The sequence below is a fragment of the Periplaneta americana genome, chromosome 9 (assembly GCF_040183065.1).
Source record: "Periplaneta americana isolate PAMFEO1 chromosome 9, P.americana_PAMFEO1_priV1, whole genome shotgun sequence".
NCBI lineage: Eukaryota > Metazoa > Arthropoda > Insecta > Blattodea > Blattidae > Periplaneta > Periplaneta americana.
In genome coordinates, this window is record NC_091125.1 from 154,439,749 (window position 1) to 154,466,783 (window position 27,035).

General features: G+C 36.6%; 1 protein-coding gene across 2 annotated transcripts; it reads right to left on the reverse strand.

The window, feature by feature from the left end:
• Positions 1–638: 638 nt before the first annotated feature.
• EMC1 (ER membrane protein complex subunit 1) lies at positions 639–26,881 on the reverse strand. 2 transcript variants are annotated; one of them, XM_069836163.1, is made up of 15 exons: positions 26,705–26,881; positions 25,756–25,871; positions 25,334–25,514; positions 24,860–25,015; positions 23,297–23,624; positions 20,264–20,576; positions 18,308–18,325; positions 15,472–15,647; positions 13,450–13,620; positions 9,669–9,962; positions 8,316–8,511; positions 7,312–7,509; positions 6,470–6,595; positions 3,993–4,226; positions 639–1,037 (listed from the first exon to the last, which is right to left on the reverse strand). In XM_069836163.1, exons 1-15 carry the CDS (start codon positions 26,800–26,802, stop codon positions 877–879), a joined length of 2,766 nt encoding a protein of 921 aa, XP_069692264.1. In that variant the 5' UTR covers positions 26,803–26,881; the 3' UTR covers positions 639–876. The 2 variants fall into 2 exon arrangements, with proteins under 2 accessions (XP_069692264.1, XP_069692266.1); XM_069836165.1 differs by lacking the exon at positions 18,308–18,325.
• Positions 26,882–27,035: the final 154 nt, after the last annotated feature.

Genomic DNA, 27,035 nt, shown 5'->3' on the forward strand with positions numbered 1-27,035 from the left:
CAAACTTTACTGAGAACACATTCACACAAAATCGTAAATAACTTAAGAATCTCCATCTTCTCACTGTTTGTTTTAAGGAGCTGTACGCACTGGATGTTAAAGTTAGCTGTACTGAACTTCAGTCACCATATTTATCCCAATATCAGAATCCTGTCCCTCTGTACACTTTAATATCTGTGTAGTATATATACTCATAAAAATCACAGTCTTTGTTCACAAACTTATTCTCGTTATCACATGCCAACAAATGCTGTATAACCATCTCACAATTCATTAATAATCGCTCAAATTAGTTACTTGCAGATTCAACACGCTGTTCTGTCCTCACAAATAATGAACACGCTCCTCTGTTACTTCTTTCTTCCAGGACCTCATATTCAAATAAATATGGTACGTTTTAAAAACAAAACATTTCATATGGTGTTCTGTGTAAAAAGTGTCCATAACCACCACCAACCCCAACCCACACAATGAAACCTGCTTCAGGGCACTCGAATGGCTTCAGAAATGCTTTACTGTTCACCACTGACTTCATCTTAATCTTGGCATTATTTAAAAAACTACAAATAAGCTCTTATTTGCAATGTGCAGATTTAACTTCTCTTTTACTTCCTAATGCTTAAAGCCATCTTCCCCTCAAAAAAAAAAATGCTTTCTACGTAGAATACTGGATGCACATCTACATCGTCTTAATAACTAAGCTGTCTGTAGAGAATATTATTACGATTTTTTAATATAAAAATAAGACGGCAATGGTCCTGTAGGCAAACAAGAGCAAAAGTTTAATATATAAGCAACCTCTATTTAGAACTGGAAGGTTTCACTCCATGCCCAAAGCAGGTTTCACTGCATCAATCAGCTACAGTTTATGTGAAGTCATTTCCACGCTTGTTTCAGTGCTTTCCTCGATGCCAGCTTCTTTGTGATGTACGATGTTACTGTGAGGCCCAACAGTACAGCTGTTATCAAAAAGTGATCGAAGTCTTCTTTCAGGAGGTCGAATGTCTTAGAAGGAGCAACTCGGGTATAGAACAGATCTGCAAGGAAATATGAAAATTACTTTGTATTTATTACTTTCATTCCAGCTATTTTTTTCATTTTCCTTCTCTCACTATCTGTGAACAATTCTACAGTGTTCCTCAGGACCCTTTCCTTTGGGAGGAAAAACGAAGTCTGACTGTTATACACTAACGAAACTAAAAATGAAGACTAATAGTTTTAAACCAAGTGATTACATACGAACTAATATTCTTTCAATGGATACCAACACACATAAACTTTCTAGCAAAATTATGAGCATCCCTTCAACAACGAAACCAACAGCTTTCACGTCATTCTATAAGAATATTACAGGAGAAATCAACTGCAAGATCAGAGCTGAACAGAAAAAACTAGCAGAAACTAATTCCTGGAACAACATAGAGCAAACATAGAAGCATTTTCAAATAAATCAAGAAACAAGGAAGCAGTTTTCAAATAAATTAAAGAAGGAAGCAGTAGCCATGTTCAGATTAAATACAAAGCAGCACACCTCCACAAGATTAACATTAAAAATTCACCATCTGCAATAACCCTGACTCCATAATGACAAAGGACCATTTCCTGACCTGCTCAGCCATAAAAGAGGAAGATAGAACTGTGGTCTCTTTCTCTCTCAATAATCTATTGGAATGGTAGATAAATACTGCATATAACCTCTAGAGTCAGCGCCATTGGAATAATAAGAATAAAACTAATTGTATGTTACCACTGTCTAGTATATACAGTCACGAAGCTCAATATGTAGGGAATATGCATCCATAGATAGTTGCTAACCACTAGGACCCCTACTATCACCTCATTACAGACAATGAGAAATAGTACCGGCACAGTCTATTGTTCCTAGCACCCTCATCAACTCAAGCTTCGTGACTATATTGTGAATTTTATTAGTTACAACAATGTAATTTATTCCTCACAACAATAATTCCTTTCTACAATTCGCCTTAAACGCTCTCGGCAACAATTGGAATTTTCACTCAACACCGTATTCGTTATAGCACTCCACCGACGCCAATGACAATTTACTTGGACTAGTACGAACAACAATGAACTGTTAATCTTAACTAATATTTACAAAGCACTATTTACAAATCAGAACTACCAGTTCTCAGTTCACAGTTCTTCTATCTCAGTCACTGGAGTTCACAATATCTCGAACCACAGACCTTCAGAGACAGTTCACTGTACTCGAACTCGGGTCCCTCCAACTGCGGTCCACTGCACTCGAACTCAGGTCCCTCCAACTGCGGTCCACTGCACTCGAACTCAGGCCTTCGGATGCTGACGCAGATGCGGACGCACACTCGAGTCGAACTCCGGCACACAAGTCTGGCTTGCTTGCTCTGGCTTACTCACTGACTGAATAACTGAAAACTCTGCTGTCGTTCCTTCGCGACCGTAATTTATAACCACAGCGACGTAGCCTCGAAAATTCGCGAGTCTTCCACTTCGACGGATTTCTGGAATAGTCGGGAAGGTCGTTCCACATTCACTGCGTTAAGTAGCAGCTGCGCGCGCAGCCTCCCCTCGCGTGTAGGCCCCTTTCCCCTTTCCCCGTGAAGCCCACGCGATATGCTCTCTCTCGCGGGACGCTGGTCGTGAGTTCGAATCTCACGTCGCTGTCACAATATACTAGACTGTGATGTTATACTATCTTACACTGCAATACAGACAGATTCGTTACTTATAGATAAGTCAAATTTAACTATATAAGGGCCGTATTCATAGTGCGGGCTTCCTGTGGATGATCAGCGTTTTTCGTATTCATAAACCAATGTTAGCGATAGGATATGATCTGAATTCTGTACTAGTAACTAGTGGATAGCAGGGGCTACCTTAGTACGTTCGTAGCACGTGCTGCGAAATGTCTATGAATAGCACCCTTAATGTCTACTATGAACTGTGTGTTGTACTAGCTTACACTACAGTACAGGCAGAGCAGTAACTTTTAATTTACCGGTACAATTTAACTAGATCAGTGTCTATTATTAACTGCGTGTTGTGCTGTCAGACAGTAGTAATCCAGTATGGTAAAGGAGGTCAAAGACTTGTTTGTATATGTTTACAGATCTAGCTGATAAGAGCATCATGGAGAACATGTTTTTTATTTTATGTTGTTGTTTTCTAATGCCAGGCATTTGACAATAAAGTCATTTGACCTCTTGCATTCCAATATTTTTCAAAGATATTGTCATGGTTAGCCACTGACACACAGATATTGAGATGTTCTGAATCCATTTCTTGATTTGAGTTGCACAATGGACAGTTAGGAGACATATATTCCAATTCTATGCAGATGCTTGTTCAAACAGTCATGGCAATTCTGAAAAATCATTTATACGGAATATCATAATCCCCCCCCCCCCTTTCTATTCGTTAGTGTGTGATTGTTACAAATATATGTACAAATGTATTATTTCTTAAATTTAAGCTCCTAGTTCACATTTCAATTTTACTGTAATCGTTACTATTCTTATATGTGTGTTATTCTGTGTTTTTGGCAACCCAGGATGCCTGGGCAGACTATTTCTTGGAAACAAATTATATATGTACACAGTACACTATACATATACATATACATATATATATATATATATATATATTTTTTTTTTCCTCAGTTTGTCCTCGCAACTATTTTATATAGTTAAGTTTTTCTTTTGCACCAGTGCAAGCCTTTTCAAGGAGTTTTTCGATTTGATTGTTTTGGAGTGCTTTTTTTATAAAAAGAGAGAAAGAAAGAGATAGAGAGACAAAGAACATCATCCACAGATGAAATGGAAAGACCATTGTTAACTCCTTTGGGTTGGAATGGTATACTTCAGACAGATTTTGCATTAGAATAAAACCATTACAAATGATTTTGATTAAACTGTTCTTATCTCTGAATGAACACCGTTACTAAATGAGATACTAACTGGTGCATATTAAAATCATAAATAACGAACACGTACCCAATCCATACACGAAGACAAGGCAGGTAGACTCAAGACCACTGGGAGCAGTATGTATGCCTTTGACCCTCTGCACAGTTTGGTTGTAGTTAATGATGGCGTCTGAAGGCATCGGCAGCTCTGGCATATATGGAATCACACCTTCTTCTCGCATCTCAGGAGTAACTGTGATTGGCCGACGAGGGTCTACAAACACCCATGGAACTTCCAGTATGCCTCCACTGGCCAAAGCAACTGAAATGAAATATTCACCGATTAATTACATCATCACTCAGACAATTTACAAACATTTGATTCAAATGATTAGTTTAAAGACACGGTATGGAAGTAAGGGTGATATATATAACTTTCTCATGCCAAGAAAATACACAAATGGAAACCACAAATGCTCTTACAGACAAGTACTGAATCATCTGCACTAATTAAATTAATGTCATCAAAGGATAACTGAGGAAGTTGCAAATACCCTGGCTAAAAATGGTGCTAAGAAAACTCCTGAAAACCTACTAGTCTTGCCATCAGTCCAAGATTTTGATATCTGCTTACCAGGGATAATGCAATCACAAGGACTTAGAATGACAATTAACAACTCAATCACATAACCCTTCAATCTCATTTATTAAAACAGGACTGTCAAAGAAACGCGAGCATCAGCTTGAGGATGTAAAGGAGAGCAGTGTGCGTATTACGTACTGCGTACTGTATTCTGAGTCACTCTCTTAATCTTATATGTAAAAGATATAGAACCCTGGGTAGTTGATTTTTAAGTCCAAGGATCTAGAAAACTTAGGGATACCAGTAGGTAGCTTGATAATAAAACTGGTAGCCAACACAATGGGTGGAACCTCAAAACCTAGGAATTAAACATGGGAAACAATTCATTATCACACCATGTAACAAAAGAGCTAAAATATTACTTCACTGTAACAGATTTCAGCCGGGAACAATCACAGCTTTTCTCACAGACCATGCTCCTGTGAAAAAGCATCTTAATAGAATGAGTAGTGACTCTCAAATTTTATTGAATAAACTCGCCTAAATTTCTTGAGTGACAAAGGTAAAAATTCTTGAGTGAAATAATTAAATTCTTGGGTTCTGTGATCATCTATACATTAATTAAAATGGCTCAGTATGGGAACAGGTACTGTTTACAGTTTTATTAGTACGCGAGGGGAAAAAGAAATAGTAGCTTCCCATGCAACTCGCTTATTGCACAACATTATATTATCTCCAGACCTCTTCATTCCATCTTGAAAGAATTGTTTGATCCGTTCATTTAAACTGAGTTTCGCCAACAGTGAATATTTCTCAAACGTACTACGTCACTCTTCTCCTCATACTACTGGAACGAACCTGGAGTGTGGAGATATGGAGATAATGGGCCTGCGAGACGAGATGTAGCTTTGTGCATTCGGGTATTCTCGTTACATCATCATGAAAATAGCGCTCACTTTCGGGTTTTCGTGGCTATCATCGTTACATCACCAAGGGAAAGGTCAGCACTAATTTGCTTAGGTCAGCATGGCATTTTATCCATAATGGCGTGATACTGTTTATAGTGTGAACATATTTGTTTTGGTACTTCGTTAATAAATTGCTGAATGTAGGGGGGGGAAAAGAAGCGCGGAGGAATAAAGGCTTTAATTTTCGATTTTTCGCTAGATGCTATTAAATTTCTCGAGTAAAAGTAGAAATTCGTTGACAGAGGCAAATTTTAAAAAATTCGCGGGTATGTGATGTGTCGAAATACACGTAAATATGTTACAAATTATCTAAAAACACGTTTCTCATAATTTTATAATGTTTTTAAATTTTCGTGAGTCACGAAATTTCAGTGTCTCTAAGCATGGGTGTGTTTGAGGGCAACCTAGACTGTAGATTATGTAATAAGAAAACTGAAAAAGCCCGTCATATTATTTGCTCCTGTCAGGCTTTGACTCGCAAGAGTTATCTTATCTTTGGGAAACCATTTCTAGAACCAGAGGACCTTGAACCGACTTCCATAACTAGACTTTATTCCTTAATTAAGGATATAGGGTTAATATAATATAGGTAGCACAATAAGCCAAAGGCTGAAGTACATCCAGAGAAATGACGAGCTTAATTTATATAAGAATCTAGTATCCTAGCTCTATAAATTGAATGAAGAGATAAAATGGAACAGCAATGACCTGCATGTTGTATTATGTCTTTTCACCACGATCACTATTACTAATTTAAAAGCTACTTCACCAATTTCTGCCAGTTAGGTAGACTGTACATAAATGTATTAAACACAACTTGCATCCATCCTAAAGCTAAATTTTTGTAAATGAAAATATATTTCTGTGTGGCGAAATGTTTATGATCATCACAAATATATGAGGTGTTTAAATAAATAATTTAGGAAAATATTTTCATAAGCTCAAAATGAACATGAAATTGCTTTGTAACAGATGAAGATTTTGCTCAGAAATTACAGTGTGTACTTCACTCACCCAGAATGTGTTTACTTGTGATTCCTTTTTCCGTTACAGTTTCTTTCATAGATTCTATCATGCCTGGGAGAATGTAGGCCTGTCGATCAACAATTGGTTGTAATGGTGCAGCGACTGAAGAAAATGCTGAAAATGCCATACAAATGTTAGAAAACATGAGCACAAATTACGTAAAGACAATGCATTTATTGTTTCAATCTTTCACTCTGCTCTCATGATTATTTCACAATAACTTTTAATAAATGCTCTCTCTCTGGCACTCTGTTTTATCGACAAAATTACACCATTTCTATTCCTGAATTACGCATTTCGAAACTTTTATAGTATGTATCTTTTTCAGGGTCTTTTCAAATGTTTTCTCCTTCATAATCACACCGACCTTTCAATTTATTCATTCATTTACAATTAGAGAACTAAAACCCTAAATAACATTTCACTTAACATCTCATGTATTATCATAAAATAAAAATACATACTGTATTTTTGGACTATAACACGTACTTCATTCTTAAAAAAGTCTGTATAAAATATAAATCCATCTTATGTTCCGAAGGTCTGTTAATGCATGACTATGATTCAGCTACCATCTTATTCTCATCCCATACTTACAAATGGCTTTTAAGGAATCCGGAGGTTCATTGCCACCCTCACATAAGCCCACCATCAGTCCCTATCCTAAGCAAGATTAATCCAGTCTCTACAATCCCTCAAATCCATTTTAATATTATCCTCCCATCTACGTCTCGACCTATTGTATATATCGAATTATAGAAGAGAGAAATATAAGTTTCATCCTATGTCATATTTCAGTATACATAGGGATACAATCTCCCAACACTTACCTGTGGTGTTACTCTGCACTTTGCCCTCGTACAGTTCCAGCGTGACTATTTCGGTTCGGCGGGACTTGTCACTGAAATAACTGTACAGCAGCCAATTCTCGGAATGGACAATATGTACAGGCTCTCGGGCTCTCTTGTGCGTGATGGAGAACACCACTGACCCTGACACCACATCCACCAAGTAGATGTTCAGAAACTCTGTAATAAGTGTTTCCATATTAAGGTGTACCAATATTTTGAAATTTTAAGCAAAGTCACACATAGTTCTAATAAAAAAAAAATAAGAGATCCTAATTATTCGTTTATTCAAGGACTCTAAATATAATCATCATCATCATAATCATCTTCATCATCACCATATCCAGACGTCACCCTTGAAGATTTTGCAATTACCATGTCAGTTACTGGTTCCAAGGTTGACGGGATCAAATTTGACTGAGGACAAAAGTTTGAAGAGTGATAAAATCCTAAGCATTGTTTCTTCTGGGAGGGAAGTAAAGCTGTGTCGTAGATTATGACACGTAAAAGAACCGTCTTCCTGATAGAGGAGTCCAGACAAAATTTGCTGGCCATTTGTCACCCTCGCAGAAATTTGGAGGTAGCACAATACCAATAACCTAGTGGGCTTGACCAGCGTACAGAGCAGAACAGTGCTGCTGTATACCAATACAGGGTTTGATCCCCTAAATAAAGTTTTTGGTAAAACTATGGGCAGTATTCATAGACATTCTTAGCACGGGCTTCTGGTGGATGATCAGCGAACTAACGTTTTTCATATTCATAAACCAGTGTTAGCGATATGATATGATATGAATCCTGTACAAACAATCAGTCAATAGCCGGGGCTAGTTTAGCACGCTCGTAGCGTGGGCTAGCGAAATGTCTATGCATAGCACCCTCAGAGTCTAAGTCATTAGTTTCAGAAGAGGTACAAATTGAGCTCCAGTTAGTTACTAAATCTATTAACAGCTTCTTCTTTGTAACTGAAGGTGGGTGATACATACGTTTGTGCACTGGGTCAAAGCCCTGAGTGAGCACAGCCACCAGATTGGGGTTGATGTACTTGTACAGCACGCTGCGGTCCCCCAGCACTCTGCCTTGTGAGTGCACTTTCTCTATGGAGTTCTTGCTGACAACAGCTGTGATGTGCTGGGAGCCCTGTGTCAGTTTGATTTCCCACACTCGAGTTGCTACCAACTTCTGCAACAAAATCAGATTTATAATTAGTTGCACTGCATAGGACTCATGGCAACTCTGCAGATAGAGAACGGAAGTATCTCGACCTGATATACTGATTTTCCACCATCCTCTCCCTCTCCCCTTAAGGCCCGTAACACACTTGAAGAGCGAGAAAGAGGCGAAGAGCCTTCCTCCACACACTTGGCGAGTTCTCGCTATCACAGATCACATCTCGCTATGATCATCTATGCACTGCATTGAGACAGAAAGCATTTTTCTGATTATAGTAATCACTCGTTGGGGGAAATATTATAGGTTATGTATTTACGTATATTGTCGTACTTAAATATATAACCTGTAAGTATATTGTCGTACTTTACAAATTACGTACGAACGCTATGTTGAATCTGGATATTCAGATGATGAGGAAATGGAGTTACATGAACATATTTTGTTAATGAAAAGAAAAAGTAGGCCTAAAATTAAAGCCAGAAATATCTGAAAATCACATTCTATCTTACGAAAATAAGGGCGAGTTTTGGACACTGGTTTCGATTTGAATGATGATACGTTTAGGCGTTATTTCAGGTTCAATGGACCACAGTTTTTTTTTTTTTTTTTGCCATTCATGATATGATAGAGAATTCTTTGCTATATTCTGATTAAAATTACGTAAACTGTTAAGACATATAAATACATTATTTAAAATGTTTAATCAATAGTATTAAATCTCATCAAAATAAAATATAGCCCTATTTATTTTCAGATAATCTGATATTTGTCTCCAGATTTCTTCTTTAAGTTTCGTGTTTTTATAGTTTTCATCCTATGTATCATATAAATAGGCCTATGGGTGACGTCGTACAAGTTTGATAAGTTTCTGACTGCAATTATCAGCCATCTTTCCTCATTTTCAAATAAAAACAACACAATTCTACATTCAATCGTCATAAAGAGTATAAATGTCAAACATCTTTGATAAATGTTTCAAGAAAATTCGCTGAGCTACCGATTCCAGCGAGAAACTCGCGCGAGGTTTTTGCCTTGAGCGAGAATCTCTTCCAGTGTGTGGACGTCCATTTGAATCCATGTTATCAATTTTTTAATTTTCTCGCAACACATTTCTCGCTGGCGAAAACTCCGCAAGTTTGTTATGGGCCTTAGCATTGGACACGAACCTGCTTCGTGCTCAGTGCCAGAGAGTAGCCAACCAGCAGGCCAGAGCTGCTGTCAGCTGTGAAGATGAAGGTTGTGGCTGCCACACTGGCAGCCACATTGCGCGTGCTCTCTGGGAACACGTGCAGGTTGTCCTGGCTGTCCAACAGCAGGATGCCCCGCAGGAACTCCTTGTTGGGCTGGTGCAGTAGGAATGTCTGCTTCACTTTGTAGCCGAGTTTGATGAGTCCGCCAGGCTCTGCAAGCGGCTGGCCTGTGATGGGGTTGAACACAAACAGCACCCCTTCACCTGTCACCTGGAAATGAAGTCAATATACAAGTCAAGGAGAAAAGTATCATTTAAGTTACTCAAAAATAACCACGCTTTTGTCTCCACATCATTTCCTCCCCTCAGTGGTGCTGACTTTAGTTGTTATTCTATTTGTTTTGCATTCTAGCAAAGTTCTGGTTTTACTATTGAAGATTGAGGAGATGATCTTTCGTCATTCTGCTGTCAATGTTATTGTAGATAGTGTATTCTAATAAGTCTTTAACGTTAATTTTGTGCAGACAGTCTGAACAAGGCTACTGCTACCTTTCTTGACTTTTCTGAGTGCTGTTTCCAAGAGTCCTCTACCTTATGTTTCAGTGCTTACAATAATGTTTGTGCGAGATCGTACGTATTTGCTTGTTTTCCGCACAGAACCAATACGCGGTAAGTGTGAAATACCACATTCAGTATTCCCAACGTAACACACATAACAATTTCCCTCTTCTTACCGCTTAAGCGCGACATTAATTTTACTGCTTTAGGCTTTTAACATATTATTTTTAGAGACATTTAACATAGTAATAATTATAAATTGGAAACTTACCACTGCAATTTCACCTAAATTGCAATGTTGATTATTGTTTTTAGATATTTGCAAAAATTAAGTAAAGTCTACTACCCCACGAAACCTATTGCATTCCTGATACAAGTAACATTAAGGAAGCCGTGAAAAAATCAACAAGATTCCAGATGCGGATGTTATTACTGCAATATGTTATATAAATAATATTGTTAAAATATTAAAATGAAAAATAAATCATTACATAACCTTACCGTTTGTTTTAAGTTCGCATTTATAGACTGGAGGGAAAAAAAAGACAGACGTATATCACGGCCTGCTGGAGTATAGTAAACACAGAAAACATTTTATAGCAACAATGTTGAAGAAAGATATTTTGGTTTTCCGAAGTTGCCGTCATTAAACAGAAACCAACATGGATATTTCATTGTAACTAATTAGAAATTCGTCTTTCAGGTATGTAATAAACGATCTTCGCACAAAATAATGTACGATACACGAGCGGTATGTTTGTTTTCATGTTCTTGGAAATTAAAAAAGCTCAACTACGTTTTGCTTTTTCACTCTTTTCCTCGACCATGAAAATGTCAACATACCGCTCTTGTAACGTATATTACTATTTTCTGTTTCAATTTTATTTTCTTTTTTCTATCTTTCTGAAAGTATATTTTTAAACATTGTCCATGAACTGTTATGCAGGAGAATTCTACATATTTATATCATTCATACATATAGTCCAGGTCAGCTTACTTCATACCCTAAGAGTGAAATCTAACCACTTTTCCCCCATTACTACATACAGTATTCTAGTGGACTGTGGTGATTTTCTAGTTTGCAGTTGAATTTTCTTTTGCCAACTTCGTTTCGAATTTCGATACTGATAAATACAGTAGCGTGCAAATTAATCCGAACAACGTAATTATTTATGCAAAAACACTCAAACGGGATAAAAAAAAAAAGGATCTAAGACATACCTCAGTAATCTATGTGGCCTCCCTTGTTCCTAATAACAGCCCTGAGACGATTTGGCATGGATTCCACTAATTTCCCACAAATATTCTTCATTTCTTCATCGCGAAACCATACACCAATGAGGGCAGAAATCATCTTCTCCTTTGTAGAACAATCCATTTTTTGCATTCTTCTTTTGCAAATTGACCACAAGTTCTGAATGGGGTTGATGTCGGGTGAGTTGCCTGGCCAGGGGAGTACCTGAATATTCTTCTTGTTGAAGAATTCTGTAATTTTTCGAGACGTATGGCATGGTGCCAGATCTTATTGGAACACACCTCTGCCATCCGGAAATGATTTTTGCAGCTGGGGTACGATTCTGGTTTCCAATAAGTGAATATATTTGTCAGAATTCATCATTCCCTTGATAGGTATTAATGCTCCAGGCCCTTCATGTGTAAAACAACCCCAAAACATTACTTTAGGGGGGTATTTGGGTGCTTGTTGGAGATGAGCTGCTGTTACTTTTTCGGATCCTTTCCGTACGTAAGAAACATGGTGGCCGTGGACCTCGAAATGAGACTCATCGGAAAAAAGTACATTCTTCCAGTCATTCACTGTCCAGTGTTGATGTAATTTTGCCCACATTAAGCGGTTTTTGCACATAACAGGGGTTAGCAGTTGCTTCTTAATAGGCTTACGAGCCCTTCGTCCAGCTTCCAAAAGCCTATGCCGCACTGTTGTGACGTGAATATTCGCCCCAGTGGTAGCCATTAACTCGCGGATTAAGTTGACAGCAGTTAGTCTAGGATTTAATTTACTTTTCCTGACAATTAAACGATCATCTGCAGGTGAAGTCTTCCTTTTCCGGCCACAGTTTCCTTTTTTCTGGGGTGTGATGGATCCAGTCTCCCTGTATCGTTTTATGATCGAATTAACAGTAGCCAAACCGATGTGACATTCTGCAGCAATTTGCCTCTGTGTCATAGAAGAATGCTCTGCTAATGTTATAATTTTAGACCGTTTTCGTGGAGTTGTATCCATTTGTGAAAACGACAGAATGTACACAGGATTGCAGTATTAAGTCTTCAACACAACTGAAATGCTTGTAAGTACAAAACGACAGGCAAAATGTCACATATTATAAAAAAATAATGACAGACCTTCAACAATGGAATTACACGTACTACAGATGTCAATTAAAGCGGTATGAGCAGCTGTGAGGCCAACAATGACAGAAAATGTAAAAAATATCTCGTGTTCGGATTAATTTGCACGCTACTGTACTACAAATGGTAGTGATTTTGTAATTGGTATGTTGGCAGCTGAGACAAATATCGACAATATTTGTCGGTACTGGAGTCCCACGAAATTAAAATTGTACTAGATTTCTGAGCCAGTTACTGGAAACTAATGAAATATGAACATACTAATAATTAATTAATATCAGTATTAATATGGATACATAATAGTTATTTTTTGTGTTGTGTTGTGGTTATAATTCAAGACTATAGTCAGGTAAGTTTTCGGAGTTAGTACTAATAATTTCATGTGGTCAAACAAAATACATTTTTAGGTTAGGTCTCGTGAGTCAATTGTTTAGTCAAACCAATGAATTTCGTATTGCCAGACAAAATACTTGACATGTTGATTCCTTTCTCATATAGTTTCCTACGAAAATATGTTACAAATTATTGGATTATTTAGAGTAACCTTCCAACATAAAGTACAGTAAGTAAATAAGTCATTTAGTACGTAGGATCATGTGATATCTGGTAACAGTTGGCAACACTGACAAGACGGCAATATTTGCTATTTAGCAACTGTTCTTATGTGACCCTCACTATAAACAGGAAAACTTTCTTTATTAAAGAATTCCATATCCTCAAACAACCAAACATTATGTCAGAATTGTTTTGTCTTATTTTATTTGTTCGAATGGTTAAAATTATAACTCAATATTCCTCTACGAAATGTCACGCCTACAGTAATTAACCTGTACCTTATGCCTGAGCAACAAGGCACACTGGGCTGGGTTCGGAAAGTGTCGTGTTGTCCTCTGTACAAAGAATGGCATGTGATTCTTTCCAGTGGCTTGGTCCACAAAAGGTATGAGATTTTCCAAGCGGTGCTGCCAAATGATCTCACCACTCAAGTTATCAATTCCAAATATCTGAAACAAATCATATTTCAATTGTTAGCAGTAAAATGGAACTCAGACTTATCACTAAAATATTTAATTTAAGTGCAGGTGCACAGAATGAATAATGAATTTAAACATAACTTTAACAGCACAGTACAAAGTGTCTGTTATTTTTGAAGAGCATATTATTTAATGGCATTTCTGAACTTCAGCATTTGTGAAATAACTATGAAAATCGTGCACTTTCAGAATAACAATGAAAAGAAAACCTAAAAAATTCAGAGAAAACTTTACCCACTGCCACTTCTTCTACCAGAAATCCTACAGACTTTCCACTGCAACAGACTCTCATCTAAGTGAGTGAATGAGTAAGCTACGACTAAGTTAATTATGATAAAAAACAAATATGACGTTAAACTATTCATATATTTATAAGTAAAATAAAAACAGTAGAGATGAGATTTCTTCAATCACTTTCAGGATTTACTATTAAGGATTAAAAACAAAAGTGATTCAGACATTATAGTCGCGATGCTGTTATTCCCGGTGTGACTCCTCCTCTTTGCTTACATCTTAGGAAGTGAAGGCTCTATAAAGTCTATGTAGGTAGTATCATTCGCCATTTTTGTTCTTTCGTTGTCGAGATACCAGACGAAGAATCTATTTGCCACATCGTTAAACATTATCATGTCGTAGCTCCTATGATAATAAATCAAATGCACTGTAATTCAGCAAATAATTGAGCAGCAAATAACGTCCTTGTGTGCTTTCTGTGAACGCCAACGAAAGAGCCAAAATGGCGGGCGATTATATTAAGTATTTATCGAGCCTTAGGAAATGCATAATATCATCAGCAAATCACAAGACACACACATTTAAATGTGATTGGCTGCCGGAAATAAGAGCAACGGGACTATAGATATGAGCTACCAGTATTTAGTCTAACAGAAAAAAACAAGGAAAGAAAGGTTCCAGCATTCACAATATATGGCAGAAAAATGGTGTCCAAAAATAATTTTAAACTATAAATCAGGAGGATACAGACCCAGGAGTCGTCTCATAACAAGAATGGTACACCAGATTAAAAACTCTTAAAATCAGAACGGACCAAATGGTCTAATGTGTAAAGAATAATAATTATGTATGAATTAATTTTTAACTGTTTATTTGATGACACTTTATCAACTGGAATGCTTGTCTAGCATCTGAATGAAATGAGTCCAGAGCACACAGCACCGAAAGTTACCCAGCATTTACTCTTAATGGGTTGAGGAAAAACTCCAGAAGAAATCTCAATCAGGTAACTTGTCCCAATCAGGATTTGAACCTGGGCCTGCTCGTTTCATGGTCAGACATGCAAACCGTTACTCCAGAGCGGTGGACATGAACTAATTGTGACAGCAATTATCCTGTGTTAAGATGATGAAGAATCATTTCTGTACATGATTACATAATGCACACAACAAATGCTAAATATATATTTTTTTTTTAATCCAATGCCACCAGGTTGTCTTTTCGACATTTCTGGTCTTCTCTCCTGGTATTGGCTTAGTTGTAACCCACTTCTGAGGTTGGGGCGCCTGGAAGGCGGAGTTACATTACCCCGATGATATGATAGGATGATTATGATAATGTGGTGCCAGGAGAGGTCTTAAATCTAAACTTAACCTAAATTCCAGACCATGGACGAACACAGGAATAATCCCCTTTAAGGAAAAATTCCTGTGCTCTAGCCGGGAATCGAACCCGGGACCTCATGAACTACAGCCAGAAACTCTAACCACTAGACCATGAGGCTGGTCAAATGCTAAATATTTGTCTGTAAATTTAAGTTTCATTTATGTTCTTTTATACAAAATTTATGATGAACTGCCACCTCACCTTTCCAGCAGATGACGCTGCTATTATCATCTTGTGTAGTCCAAACTCATCTCTAACCAGGCCTGCCCTCTGACCAGCAGAAGGAGGCTCTCCAAGGCCAAGGATTGTCAACAATAGCAATCGCAATTGCAACATTTGACTGGCTAACCGGTGAACGAACATCCCCAAGAATCCAGCTGCAAAGAAGTCATGTAAGTTACAAAATATCTTCTGCACAACATGTTCTGATACCTAAACAATCCATTTTGAACTGAATATTATTCGTTGTAACTCCTAAGTAGATGAATTAAATTAATTCCTTTAATAACATGCAAAAAAAAAAAAAAATCATTAGGTAAATGAAACAGAACATCTTGTGTTTAATAAATATATGTCGTAATAAAAGTAGATTTTTTTTGGTGGGTTATTTTACGACGCTGTATCAACAATTCAGGTTTATTTAGCATCTGAATGAAATAGTGATAATGCCAGTGAAATGAGTCCGAGGTTCAGTACCGAAAGTTACCCAGCATTTGCTCATATCGGGTTGAGGAAAAACTCCGGTAAAAACGTCAACCAGATAACTTGCTCCAACCAGGATTCGAACCGTGTCACCCTGGTTTCATGGTCAGATGTAATAACTGTTACTTCACAGGTGTGAATGATAAAAATAAAAGTAGATAAAAGGGGTTACAAAATACGAGTAAAACATTTAAAATAACTTGGAATTGCTTTAAAACTGGCAAGTCAGAAAAGAAATCCTGAAGAATGTAATACAAAAATTATTTAAGGTAATCTCCAGCATTTTATAGGCCAGTTTCTATCTGATGCTTTTCCAATTCACTGCGGGCTAAAGCAGGGAGACGCACTATCACCTTTAATTTTTTTAATTTGCTCTAGAATATGCCATTAGGAAAGTTCAGGATAACACAGATGGTTTGGAATTGAATGGGATACATCAGCTTCTTGTCTATGCGGATGATGTGAATATGTTAGGAGAAAATCCACAAATGATAAGGGAAAACGCAGAAATTCTACTTGAAGCAAATAAAGAGATAGGGGTGGAAGTAAATCCCGAAAAGACTAAGTATATGATTATGTCGCGTGATCAGAATATTGTACGAAATTGAACTATAAAAATTGGAGATTTATCCTTCGAAGAGGTGGAAAAATTCAAATATCTTGGAGCAACAGTAACAAATATAAATGACATTTGGGAGGAAATTAAACGCAGAATAAATATGGGAAATGCCTGTTATTATTCAGTTGAGAAGCTTTTGTCATCTAGTCTGCTGTCAAAAACTCTGAAAGTTAGAATTTTAAAACAGTTATATTACCGGTTGTTCTGTATGGCTGTGAAACTTGGACTCTCACTTTGAGAGAGGAACAGAGATTGAGGGTTTTTGAGAATAAGGTGCTTAGGAAAATATTTGGGGCTAAGAGGGATGAAGTTACAGGAGAATAGACAAAGTTACACAATGCAGAGCTTCACGCATTGCATCCTTCACCTGACATAGTTAGGAACATTAAATCCAGACGTTTGAGATGGGCAGGGCATGTAGCACATATGGGCGAATCCAGAAATGCATATAGAGTGTTAGTTGGGAGGCCAGAGGGGAAAAGACCTTTGGGGAGGCCGAGACGTAGATGGGAGGATAATATTAAAATGGATTTGAGGAAGGTGGGATATGATGATGGAGACTGGATTGATCTTGCTCAGGATAGGGACCGATGACGGGCTTGTGTGAGGGCAGCAATGAACCTCTGGGTTCCTTAAAAGCCAGTAAGTAAGTGATCTCCAGCATTTGCACACAGTCCTAAATAATTTTCCAGTTTGTTTTACTTCAGTTCGGAAACTTTCCATAGAATTTATCTTACTCAGGGCTGATCACTGATACTGAAATAATTTTTACTAAAAAATGAAGTCACTTATGAAACTACGGCCAACATATAGATTTATTGCTTTTTATATTAACACTAAAAGGGCTGAAACATTAGTTTTCCTATTGTTACATCAGTTCAGACAAATATACTTTCTTTGTATATAGTGTGCAAATAAACACAAAATGACTGGGTTACTGGGGCACACACAATTCTATTGAAAATGTTAAATAAAACACGAAAACTTTATTGGTGAATGCATTTGTAAAAAAGAAATACGTATCACAGGAATTATGTGAAACTCAACGAACTTCAAACGTTACACATATACATGCTGAGATTATCTCCTGCAACAGAACATGCTATGAGTACACACTTGCTACTCAGAGTAACAGAAATTATGCACAAGAAATAGGAACATTGTTGCCATCATTGTGCGGAGAAGGGGGAAGTCATTTTAAAGAACAAGAACAAACAAGAATTACATAAATATTCTACGATCAAGATTAGATATACAGAAAATGCAGTAATTTGATTAACAGAATACTGAATTTCATATCTAATATATAATTAACAATGATTACAGACACAAAGCAAAAACTAAAAATATTAACAGTACAAAAGAGGACTACCAGTATCTCATAAGGAAAATATTATTCCAACCAACTTTTGAAACAGAAAAATATAAAAATTACTGCATCCTGAAAATGTCGAAGATGTGCACCATGTCATGGAGGCATGCTTCATTTTTTATTCAGAGAGAGCTCAAAATGCTCGATGACAAGATTCTGAGGTAGAGGATGAAATCAGTGACAACTAACCAATTCTAGCTATTCTTAAATGGAAAGAGTGAAACAAAGTGACCAATTTCTTTGGGGAAATGTCACACAGTGCTCTTTATAAAATGTACATACACTGCAAACTAACACACATGAACGAGAAGGCTGAAGTCATGCAAAATACACCCAGTACTTACATGACACCCCTAAATCCACTGGCAGCATAGAAAAGCAATGAAACAAGAAATATTTATGTAGTATTATTCATTTCGAGTTGTTGAAGCATCCTGATTAATGGCTTAAGATGAATCAAATTTGAAAGACATGTTGATTCAGAAAAGTGTGAATACAATTAATAATTATATATAATAATAATAAGTTTTCAGTCAAATACACTTATCTGACCTCACAAATTTGTAAAAGTATATTTGACTGAAAACTTATTATTATTATATATAATTATTAATTGAATCAAATTTATTTAGCTGCAAGTGAGTCAAAACTGTTGCTAGCCCTTTCTAGCTCATATTTATATTTATGTCAAAATGGTTTTTCTTAGAATAACTCTTCTCGGGTTCTCAGCCAGGTGAGTTGGAGATTAGCTTCCAAGCTTTTGACGGCTAGCTCTGCCATCTTCTTCAGGGAATGAAGAAGATGGCACTGCTAGCCGTCGAAAGCTTGGAAGCTAATCTCCAACTCACCTGGCTGAGAATCCAAGAAGAGTTATTCTACATCAAATGCCGGGAAAGCCTCAAGTCATACATGGTTTTTCTTGTTTTTACCAATTTCATTTTTCACTGCATATCAAGTATTTTAATTGGCAAGAACCAATGAATTATTTGTTACTTTTTCAGCACTATAAACTCCAACTGGCAGCATAAATGGAGTGATCTTTCAAATTATTAAAATATATTAATTTTACAAAATGATATATTGAATATAAATTCTATCGACACAATAACTTCATCTTCAAAAATAATATAGAATGTCCACTTGAAACCTTTACAATTTCAGATGTAAAAAACAAATTATTGAAACATACCTGGATGTGGTTTTCTGCATGTTAATCAAAAACTGTCAAAGTTTTTATGGGAATTTTATTGGATTGTTGAAATATGTTTTTTGGTTGCAGGTGTGAATTTTGCTAAAATCTGACAGTGGACACCTCAGGAGATGGCACAATGTGTATCCTAGTTTATTGAGACACGAACAGATACACAGTTGCAATGTCACATCCGGACCCAATATGGAAAAGAGCCGCCATCACAGCCAACAATCCAAGGGTGACACTGAAAATTTATGGAGATTGGGAGTTTGCTGGGGTAAAAGGGCAATGGGCAGCAAAGCACAAGTGTGGAGGACATTGAATGTGTGCAAGGTGCATTTGTCCAAAGGAATCCTTCCTTGGTGTCAATTCTAGCCAGTATGTCGATAGCAAATGCTGTGTGGCATGGACGATCATCTGGCTCTTGCACTAGCTGAACTTTGTACGTGTACAACCTCAGATTCTTGTAAAGGATTTTGTGGAGAGTCAAATGTGGCAAGTTCAGTTCCCTGGCGGCACTGCGAATGAACTTACTAGGACTTCAGACAAATGCACTATGTCCTCCACACTTGGGTTTCACTGCCCACTGTCCTTTTGCTGCAGCACACTCTCAGTCTCCATAAATTTTTGGTGCCATTCCTGGATTGTTGCCCGTGATAACGGTTCTCTTCCATATTGAGTCTGGACATGATGTTGCACCTTGTCTCTGATCATATCTCGATAAACCAGGATACACATTGTGCCATCTCCTGATGTGTCCACATCTCCTTCACTGTCAGATTTCAGTTTTCACCAAAATTCACACTTGCAACCAAAAAACACATTTCGACAATCCAACAAAATTCCTATAAAAACTTTGACAGTTTCTCATTAACATGCTGAAAACCTCATCCTGATATCGTGTCTCAATAATTTGTTATTTACATCTCAAGTTGTAAAGTTTTCATGTGGACACCCTGTATTTTCAAAATATTTTCTGAAATGCATCCATGCATATTCTTTCAAATAATTAATTGACTGACATCCCGAAGCTTCTATGCAATTGACAGTTGTCAATTCAGACTTCCACTGTATACACAATTATGCTTTTTTGTATTAAGATACTTACTCTCTTTGTGATCAAATTCCTTCTCAATCGCCGCATCTGTGTCAGACACAGGTAGATCTAAGACCTCGACTGCAGCAATTGACGCCAATGCCTCTTCTCGTATCCACACAAACTTTCCAGGGTGAAAAATTAAGGCAATAGCATGATCATCAGTTGCCAGTAATATCCGACAACCTCTCCCTTTGTCCTTCCTTGGTGAGCAAGCAGCAGCTACAATATCAGCTTCACCCAGTCCGTTCGGATACTTCAACTTCCCTACAAGATCACTCAGCTCCTCGCCAGTCTCCAGATCAGACCCCAACAGTTCTAATGACTGAAACAAGTATAACAAAAGACTGTCAATCGAAAGAGAGACTAAGTAAAGATGTGTAACTATATCAAAACCAGGCCTAGGCCCACAGGCTCTAATGGGGGCACAGTTAAATATATACAAAGTAGCAATACTACTCTATAGTACATAAACTTCACATTCCTACTACATGCGAGAAATCTATGAACTATAACTATAGTCCGACCATTGGATCTGTGCCCCCGTAAGATATGCGAACTGAACCTTAATTCCTTTTCAGCCTCGGCAATTCATTTCTCCCCCTGTATTCCTATTTCTCTCTTTTCTATCCCTCTCTCTTTCTCTCCCCCACTACTCACAATTTTGAGCCTTCTTACGGGACAGTTTATTTGCACTTGCAGTCCAGTGTTGTCAACTCAACATGAATACTGTAGCACGTAGTGGTGAAAGAAATATTATTAAGCAAGTAATAGCATTTTGCATAAGTCAATCAGCGTCATTAGACCTACCTAAATTAAATTATGAATAAGTAATAATTAACCTTAGAGTATTATAAGCAATATTCAAGAGACATGATACTGTTTGACGGAAGTTTGGCAACATCCCTATTCGGCAAGGTTCGTGGCCTGGTGTTTGACGTAGTGGGAGAGAAACGGGTGGAATGGGGTGAGTAGAGGCGTTAACTTTTCCAAGAACGACGACAGCGCTGAAGGGGCATAGATCCGATGGTCCGACAATACAGATAAAGTCATTGTGAAACATAAAGGAAAAACTAAAATATCAGACATATTTACAAAAAATAACTAACAATGTAATTTTATTCTATGGGAGAGTTCTTATGAGATTTGTAGGTTACTGTGCTATTATACCATTGAACCATTTCCCTCAATTTACAGCACTTTTTCTTTGATCCCATGAAAAGTGACAAATAGGGGTTGTACTGGATATAGAAAACCTGACAGTACACTAGAACACAGGGTACAGCAGAAATCAATGAATACAAAAAAAAAAGATATTAAGCCCCACCATATAGTGGAATACCCAAAAGTCTTTTCCTGAACACAATCACAATGAAAACTTAAAATCTTTCATTTTTAAAAAACAATACGAGCATATGTAACCCACACTGTTCTTTATGCGCCAAACAGTTCATGTCTGTCCATCTATATTGAATTACAGTGCATAAACAACCAATAAGTACTCATCAACTTATCTCCTGTTTGCCAGTCCGTATGTTCATGCGTGCATGCAGTACAAAATGTTGCTAGTTGCTCCTGTGACAGAATACGTCTCGAAATCCACTGTACAGGAAAATAAATGAACTCCAAGTTCACTCTCAAAGTGAAAATTCCCCTTCTCTTTTAATAGAACAAACAGAGATGAGCCTGCCTGGAGCGAAATAAAGAATAGGGTGCAGCCCCCAAATTACTCTTCAAGGAATGACCACGCACATAAATTGAGGGAAAGAAGACAAGAGGACAGACACTGGAAAGTTTTCTTTTCTCAATCGTACTATCAGGGACTGGAATGCTCTACCTGCAGACTTACTAAAGGCTTTACCAATAATCAAAAATGTATTTAAAAATAGGCTTAAGGACTTTACTAATAGACGGTAATACATTAATGCAGACTATTTTGTGGTTTTACAAGTATAGTGAATAAGCAGAGAAACATAGTGAATCTCCAGTGATTTATATTGGGTGTGCAGTGTGTTGTAGTGAAAGTGTAGTGAGCTGAAAAGTAAATTCTGAGAGTTATAGTGGCAGAGAACTGAGACAGATTTATAGTGAATGGGTGTGAGTTATAGTGAACGTCCTAAATTGCTTGTAATGGGGTCTAGGCTAGTGATTTGAGGTTAATATAGTAAGTACAATTCTACGGAATAATAAGGGTGTAATTGATGTTTTGTTATTTGAAATGTTGTATCAGTGAAGTCAGTGAAGTGTGTTTGTGTCAGTGAAGTGCTATTGTTTACAGTAGTAGTGCAAAGTATTTGAACAGTGAAATGTTTTTGAAGTGTTAGTGAAATCAGGATAGTGTCAGTGAAATGTTTCATAGTTCCAGTGCAGTAAGTGAATTGATAGAGAAATGAGTGTAGTGCTGAAAGGTGCTTGTACATGTATAAACATATCATATATACTCGTGGTTTTAAGTTTGAACTTAGGGTTAAGATATAAATTAGATTTACTTTAATTAACTATATTATATTAAGTGATTCATTTAATTTAGGATGCTCCTTGATAACCCTTTGCAGTCTGATTTAAATACTGCAGTCAGTCTGCGCGAGAAATGTGTCGGATGCTGCCCACCGTGGGACTGCAACACGGATATTGCAGTGGCGGACGTCATCTGACATGGGACACGGATTAAAATATTGCAGTCACTTTGCGCGAGAAATGTGTCTGATGCTGCCCACCATGGGTCTGCAACACGGATATTGCAGTGTCGGATGTCACCCGACATGGGACTCAAAAGGATTATATATTGCTACTATTACTTTATTATTAATATTATGAATTTATTATTAATTGTAATTACTGAGTGTAATTAGTTACCACATTTTGGCGAGAGAAGTTTCATCCTAGGTCAATTTCTAGTGGAGTTAGAGCGGTCCAAAATTGTATTATTATTTTCAATTGACTGTAATTATTTTATTCCAAAAATGTACAAATATGACCTGTGACTTTTAATCTCTTACAAACTATAAAAGAAATTAGGAATGAGACAACCAAAGACTCACTCACCACTTCTGAGTACGAAGTCTGAAGTAATATGTTGCTATTCTCATATGGCACAATGAACAGTTTTGATTCTGCTGGAAGCTGGTGGGGGTAAGGCTTGAACCCATTTGCGTCCAGCAGGAGGATATGCTTGGTTGAGGCACCCACTGCAGTGACGGTCACAACTGGCTTAGATCCCCCAACCAACTCCAGCTCTCCAGCCACCTTGCCTTCTAATAAAGCAGACAGGGACTTGGTCTGGACCACAGAGCCTGTTAGGGAGATGACATGCAGAACGGTGTCTGGGCCCACACTCCCCAAGCACGCCAAGTAGGGGACAGCCAACACACACCTTAAACAAGAACACAGCATCTGTTCTACAGTAACAGTTGCATTTTTCCACCAAATGACTTCGTTAGAAACAGGCAATCCAATCACTACATGATTCTCTCCAAATTGATATGATATGATATGATATGATATGATGTGATATATGATATGATATGATATGATATGATATGATATGATATGATATGATATGATATATGATATGATATGATATGATATGATATGATATGATATGATATGATATGATATGATATGATATGATATGATATATGATGATATGATATGATATGATATGATATGATATGCACTTCTTTACATATAATGGTGTACCTCACATTTCTGTATCCGGTGCCACCATTAACATATTACAGTAACACATTATTTGCAGTACACGTCTACACAAAAACTCCCAATTACACTTTGTACCTTAATTATATACGCCTTTCAAACCCCCATTTTCCTCTAACTACTGTTCACTAAAATTTCAATTTCACTTATTTATTCTCTATAAATTATCATATTGAATTATTTGCCCTATTTGTTCTTTGACCTTTTCTCCTAACTTTCTCTTATATTCATTTACTGTTCCAACGTTTTCAAATGTTAGTACTAATTTTATGCTGTCACTTGTTCGTTTCTCTTAACCCTTTTTCACTATTTTCACTCATTCCTATTTGCGCTCACTTTCACTTTCTCACTATTCCACTTACACCTAATCCTTTCACACTACTCTCACTTCCTATAAATACTTATATTTATCTCTACACATCAGCTTATACACTTTGATTCTCTCCAAATTAAATAATGATCACATTTAGACGTTTGTACAGTATGTATGGTTTACTGAGATTTATTAGTATTCACTTAACTCTCGAACATTTCATATGAGGTTATTTCAGTGTATTGGTATTGATGCATCACTTTGTTGACAAGACATGTTAACAAAACTAAACAAGTCTCTAAATTTCACACACAAGTTTTAGACGCAGAGTTAGAACAATATGGTTAATTATTGTTTAATGTAACTGGATGCTCTCTCTCTCTCTCTCTCTCTCTCTCTCTCTCTCACACACACACACACACACACCTACCTATAGTAATGTGTAAAAAAGTAAAAAGTACATACTAAATGAGAACATCAACACAGAAGTTTATGACAGAGCTTCAGAAATATTTATCAAATCTGGTTGGGTTATTTTCACTCCTTTCAGATAAACAATTTTTAATATACAGAAATACCTTGTGTCCTCTGCAATCCATGGAACAGGAATTTCTTGTGAAGATATTTTCAAACCAGTAGATACATTGTAAGCAGCAACAGCTATATGTGACTGCGCTACAGAAGCTATTTGGAATAACTGCTTTTGGAAGTGGAACCATTTTGTGTCTATTAACCTGGAAAAGATCACAATGGCAATTATTTATCTTCCAACCATTCGAATGCAGCATCATTAGTATCAGTTGATCACTATAAAATATATTTATCCTACAAATCATGTAATTATTTCTATAATACTTTATGTCTTAGGTTCTAATCAGCAATCGTATATTTAATTACGTAGGCTACTATTGCAATGCAATGTTGAATATTGTGAGATGCTGATTTAACAGAATCCAAAATAGCGAAATATTCAGAATGTATCGAAATGTTATAATCACAACAAATCAAAATCTCATTTCAATTTTATGATTCTACTTATAAGTCAGCTGTACCTGCTGTTTGTGTTTTGTGTGACTGTCCATTCCGAATTAAGGTAGCCACTGTGAGGGTCCCAACTTCGAGCCATCACAACACTTCCACCCGACACAGTCACAATCTCGTCATCATCACTATCCATGAATTGGATTTCTCCTTGGTCTGCTTTCTCCAGCACATGTCGCCAGAGAATCTGACCTGCACACCATTCATTAGAAGCCACATTAGTAAAGATTCACAGATGCTCATCATTATTCTTGCCTTTTTGTTTCCTTCATTTTTTTCACACAAATCAAATTCTCTTTAAACACTTATCTTAAATAATCAGAGTATATTATTGAAGTGTAAACGAAGTAAACTATTCCTATGCTCCTGAGTTTGTATGTTTAATATAATATTGTGACAGCAGACGTGACAAATATAGTCAATAAAAATTTACCAGATTTTAAATTCAGAGCTGCAACTACATTTTCTTCAGTGGCAACGAAGACTTTCTTAACTGTTGAGATAGTGTCTAATTTGGCAAACTTTAACTTCCCCACATAAGTTTGTCTCCTGAAATAAAAAAAAAGATTTTAATTAATACCTAGGCCTCTCTTTATTTGTACTAGGCCTACGACAAAAAAAATCGGATTGTTAATTAATTTCATGATCATTCACTGTAAATCAACCCAGTTTCTTAATAAATACATCACTTAAAAAACTATCCAATTATCAACAGAAAATTTAAAATGATAGCTACGCGATGTTTCGTCATGACCTTTTTTAAGGCATCCTGTTGGATCAGGAGAAAACAAATGTTAAAGTACTTGCTTATCCTGTTAACAATGGAAACATGATCATAGTCTAAGTTACAGTAGGCTATATGATAGGCCTATATTGTGATATTTCATAGTTCTATAGACATTACAAAAGACACATTGTGGCCCAAGTATGTTGAATAAGATATTATATTCAAATCAGTGACTTAATTTTCCATTGTTTCAAAGTGAAATAGATAGGTAGGCCTAGTAAGCTGTAGATATAACATGAAGCAAATTAAAATAGTTCCAGAACAAGAAAACAGGTCACACAAAATAAGAGGTAAGAAAATGTAGGGATTTCTTATAAAGGACAGCAATTTTAAATATATGTAGGTACAGAAACACATTCCACATGTGTACTACAATATAAACATGAAATAGGCTATGTAAAAATGTTGATACAGAATAAAATGAAATATACGGATATTCTTGTATAAGAAATGACACCGTTATTGATTATATTCTACAACTGTTCGAGAAATAAGGGATTACATAATTTTTATTTCATTTCCCATTAAGAATATCATGATTCTATAATGTTTAAGGTTAAGTTACATATGGTACTATTTTAAATTGTAAAATTACCAGTCAAATTTTCCAATTTGATCTTCATACAAACATATAGAGCAACTAAGCACTCCTAAAAATATAAATACTGCAAAAGTATATTTTAAGTTATCCATTACACCTTACTAACTTGGTTTAAATAAACAAGACTACCATTAATCACCCATATTACTACGGGCCGGATCAACTATGACGAGTAGGCCTATATTTCTCTAGTCATGATTTGCCATCCTCAATTTGTCTTTCTCTTTGGATAGGGTCGGTAAGATGCGAAATAGATTGATTCTTGCGATAAATGTATCCGTGAACTAGCCTTGTGTGTTAAACATTATTTATTCGTAATTTTAAA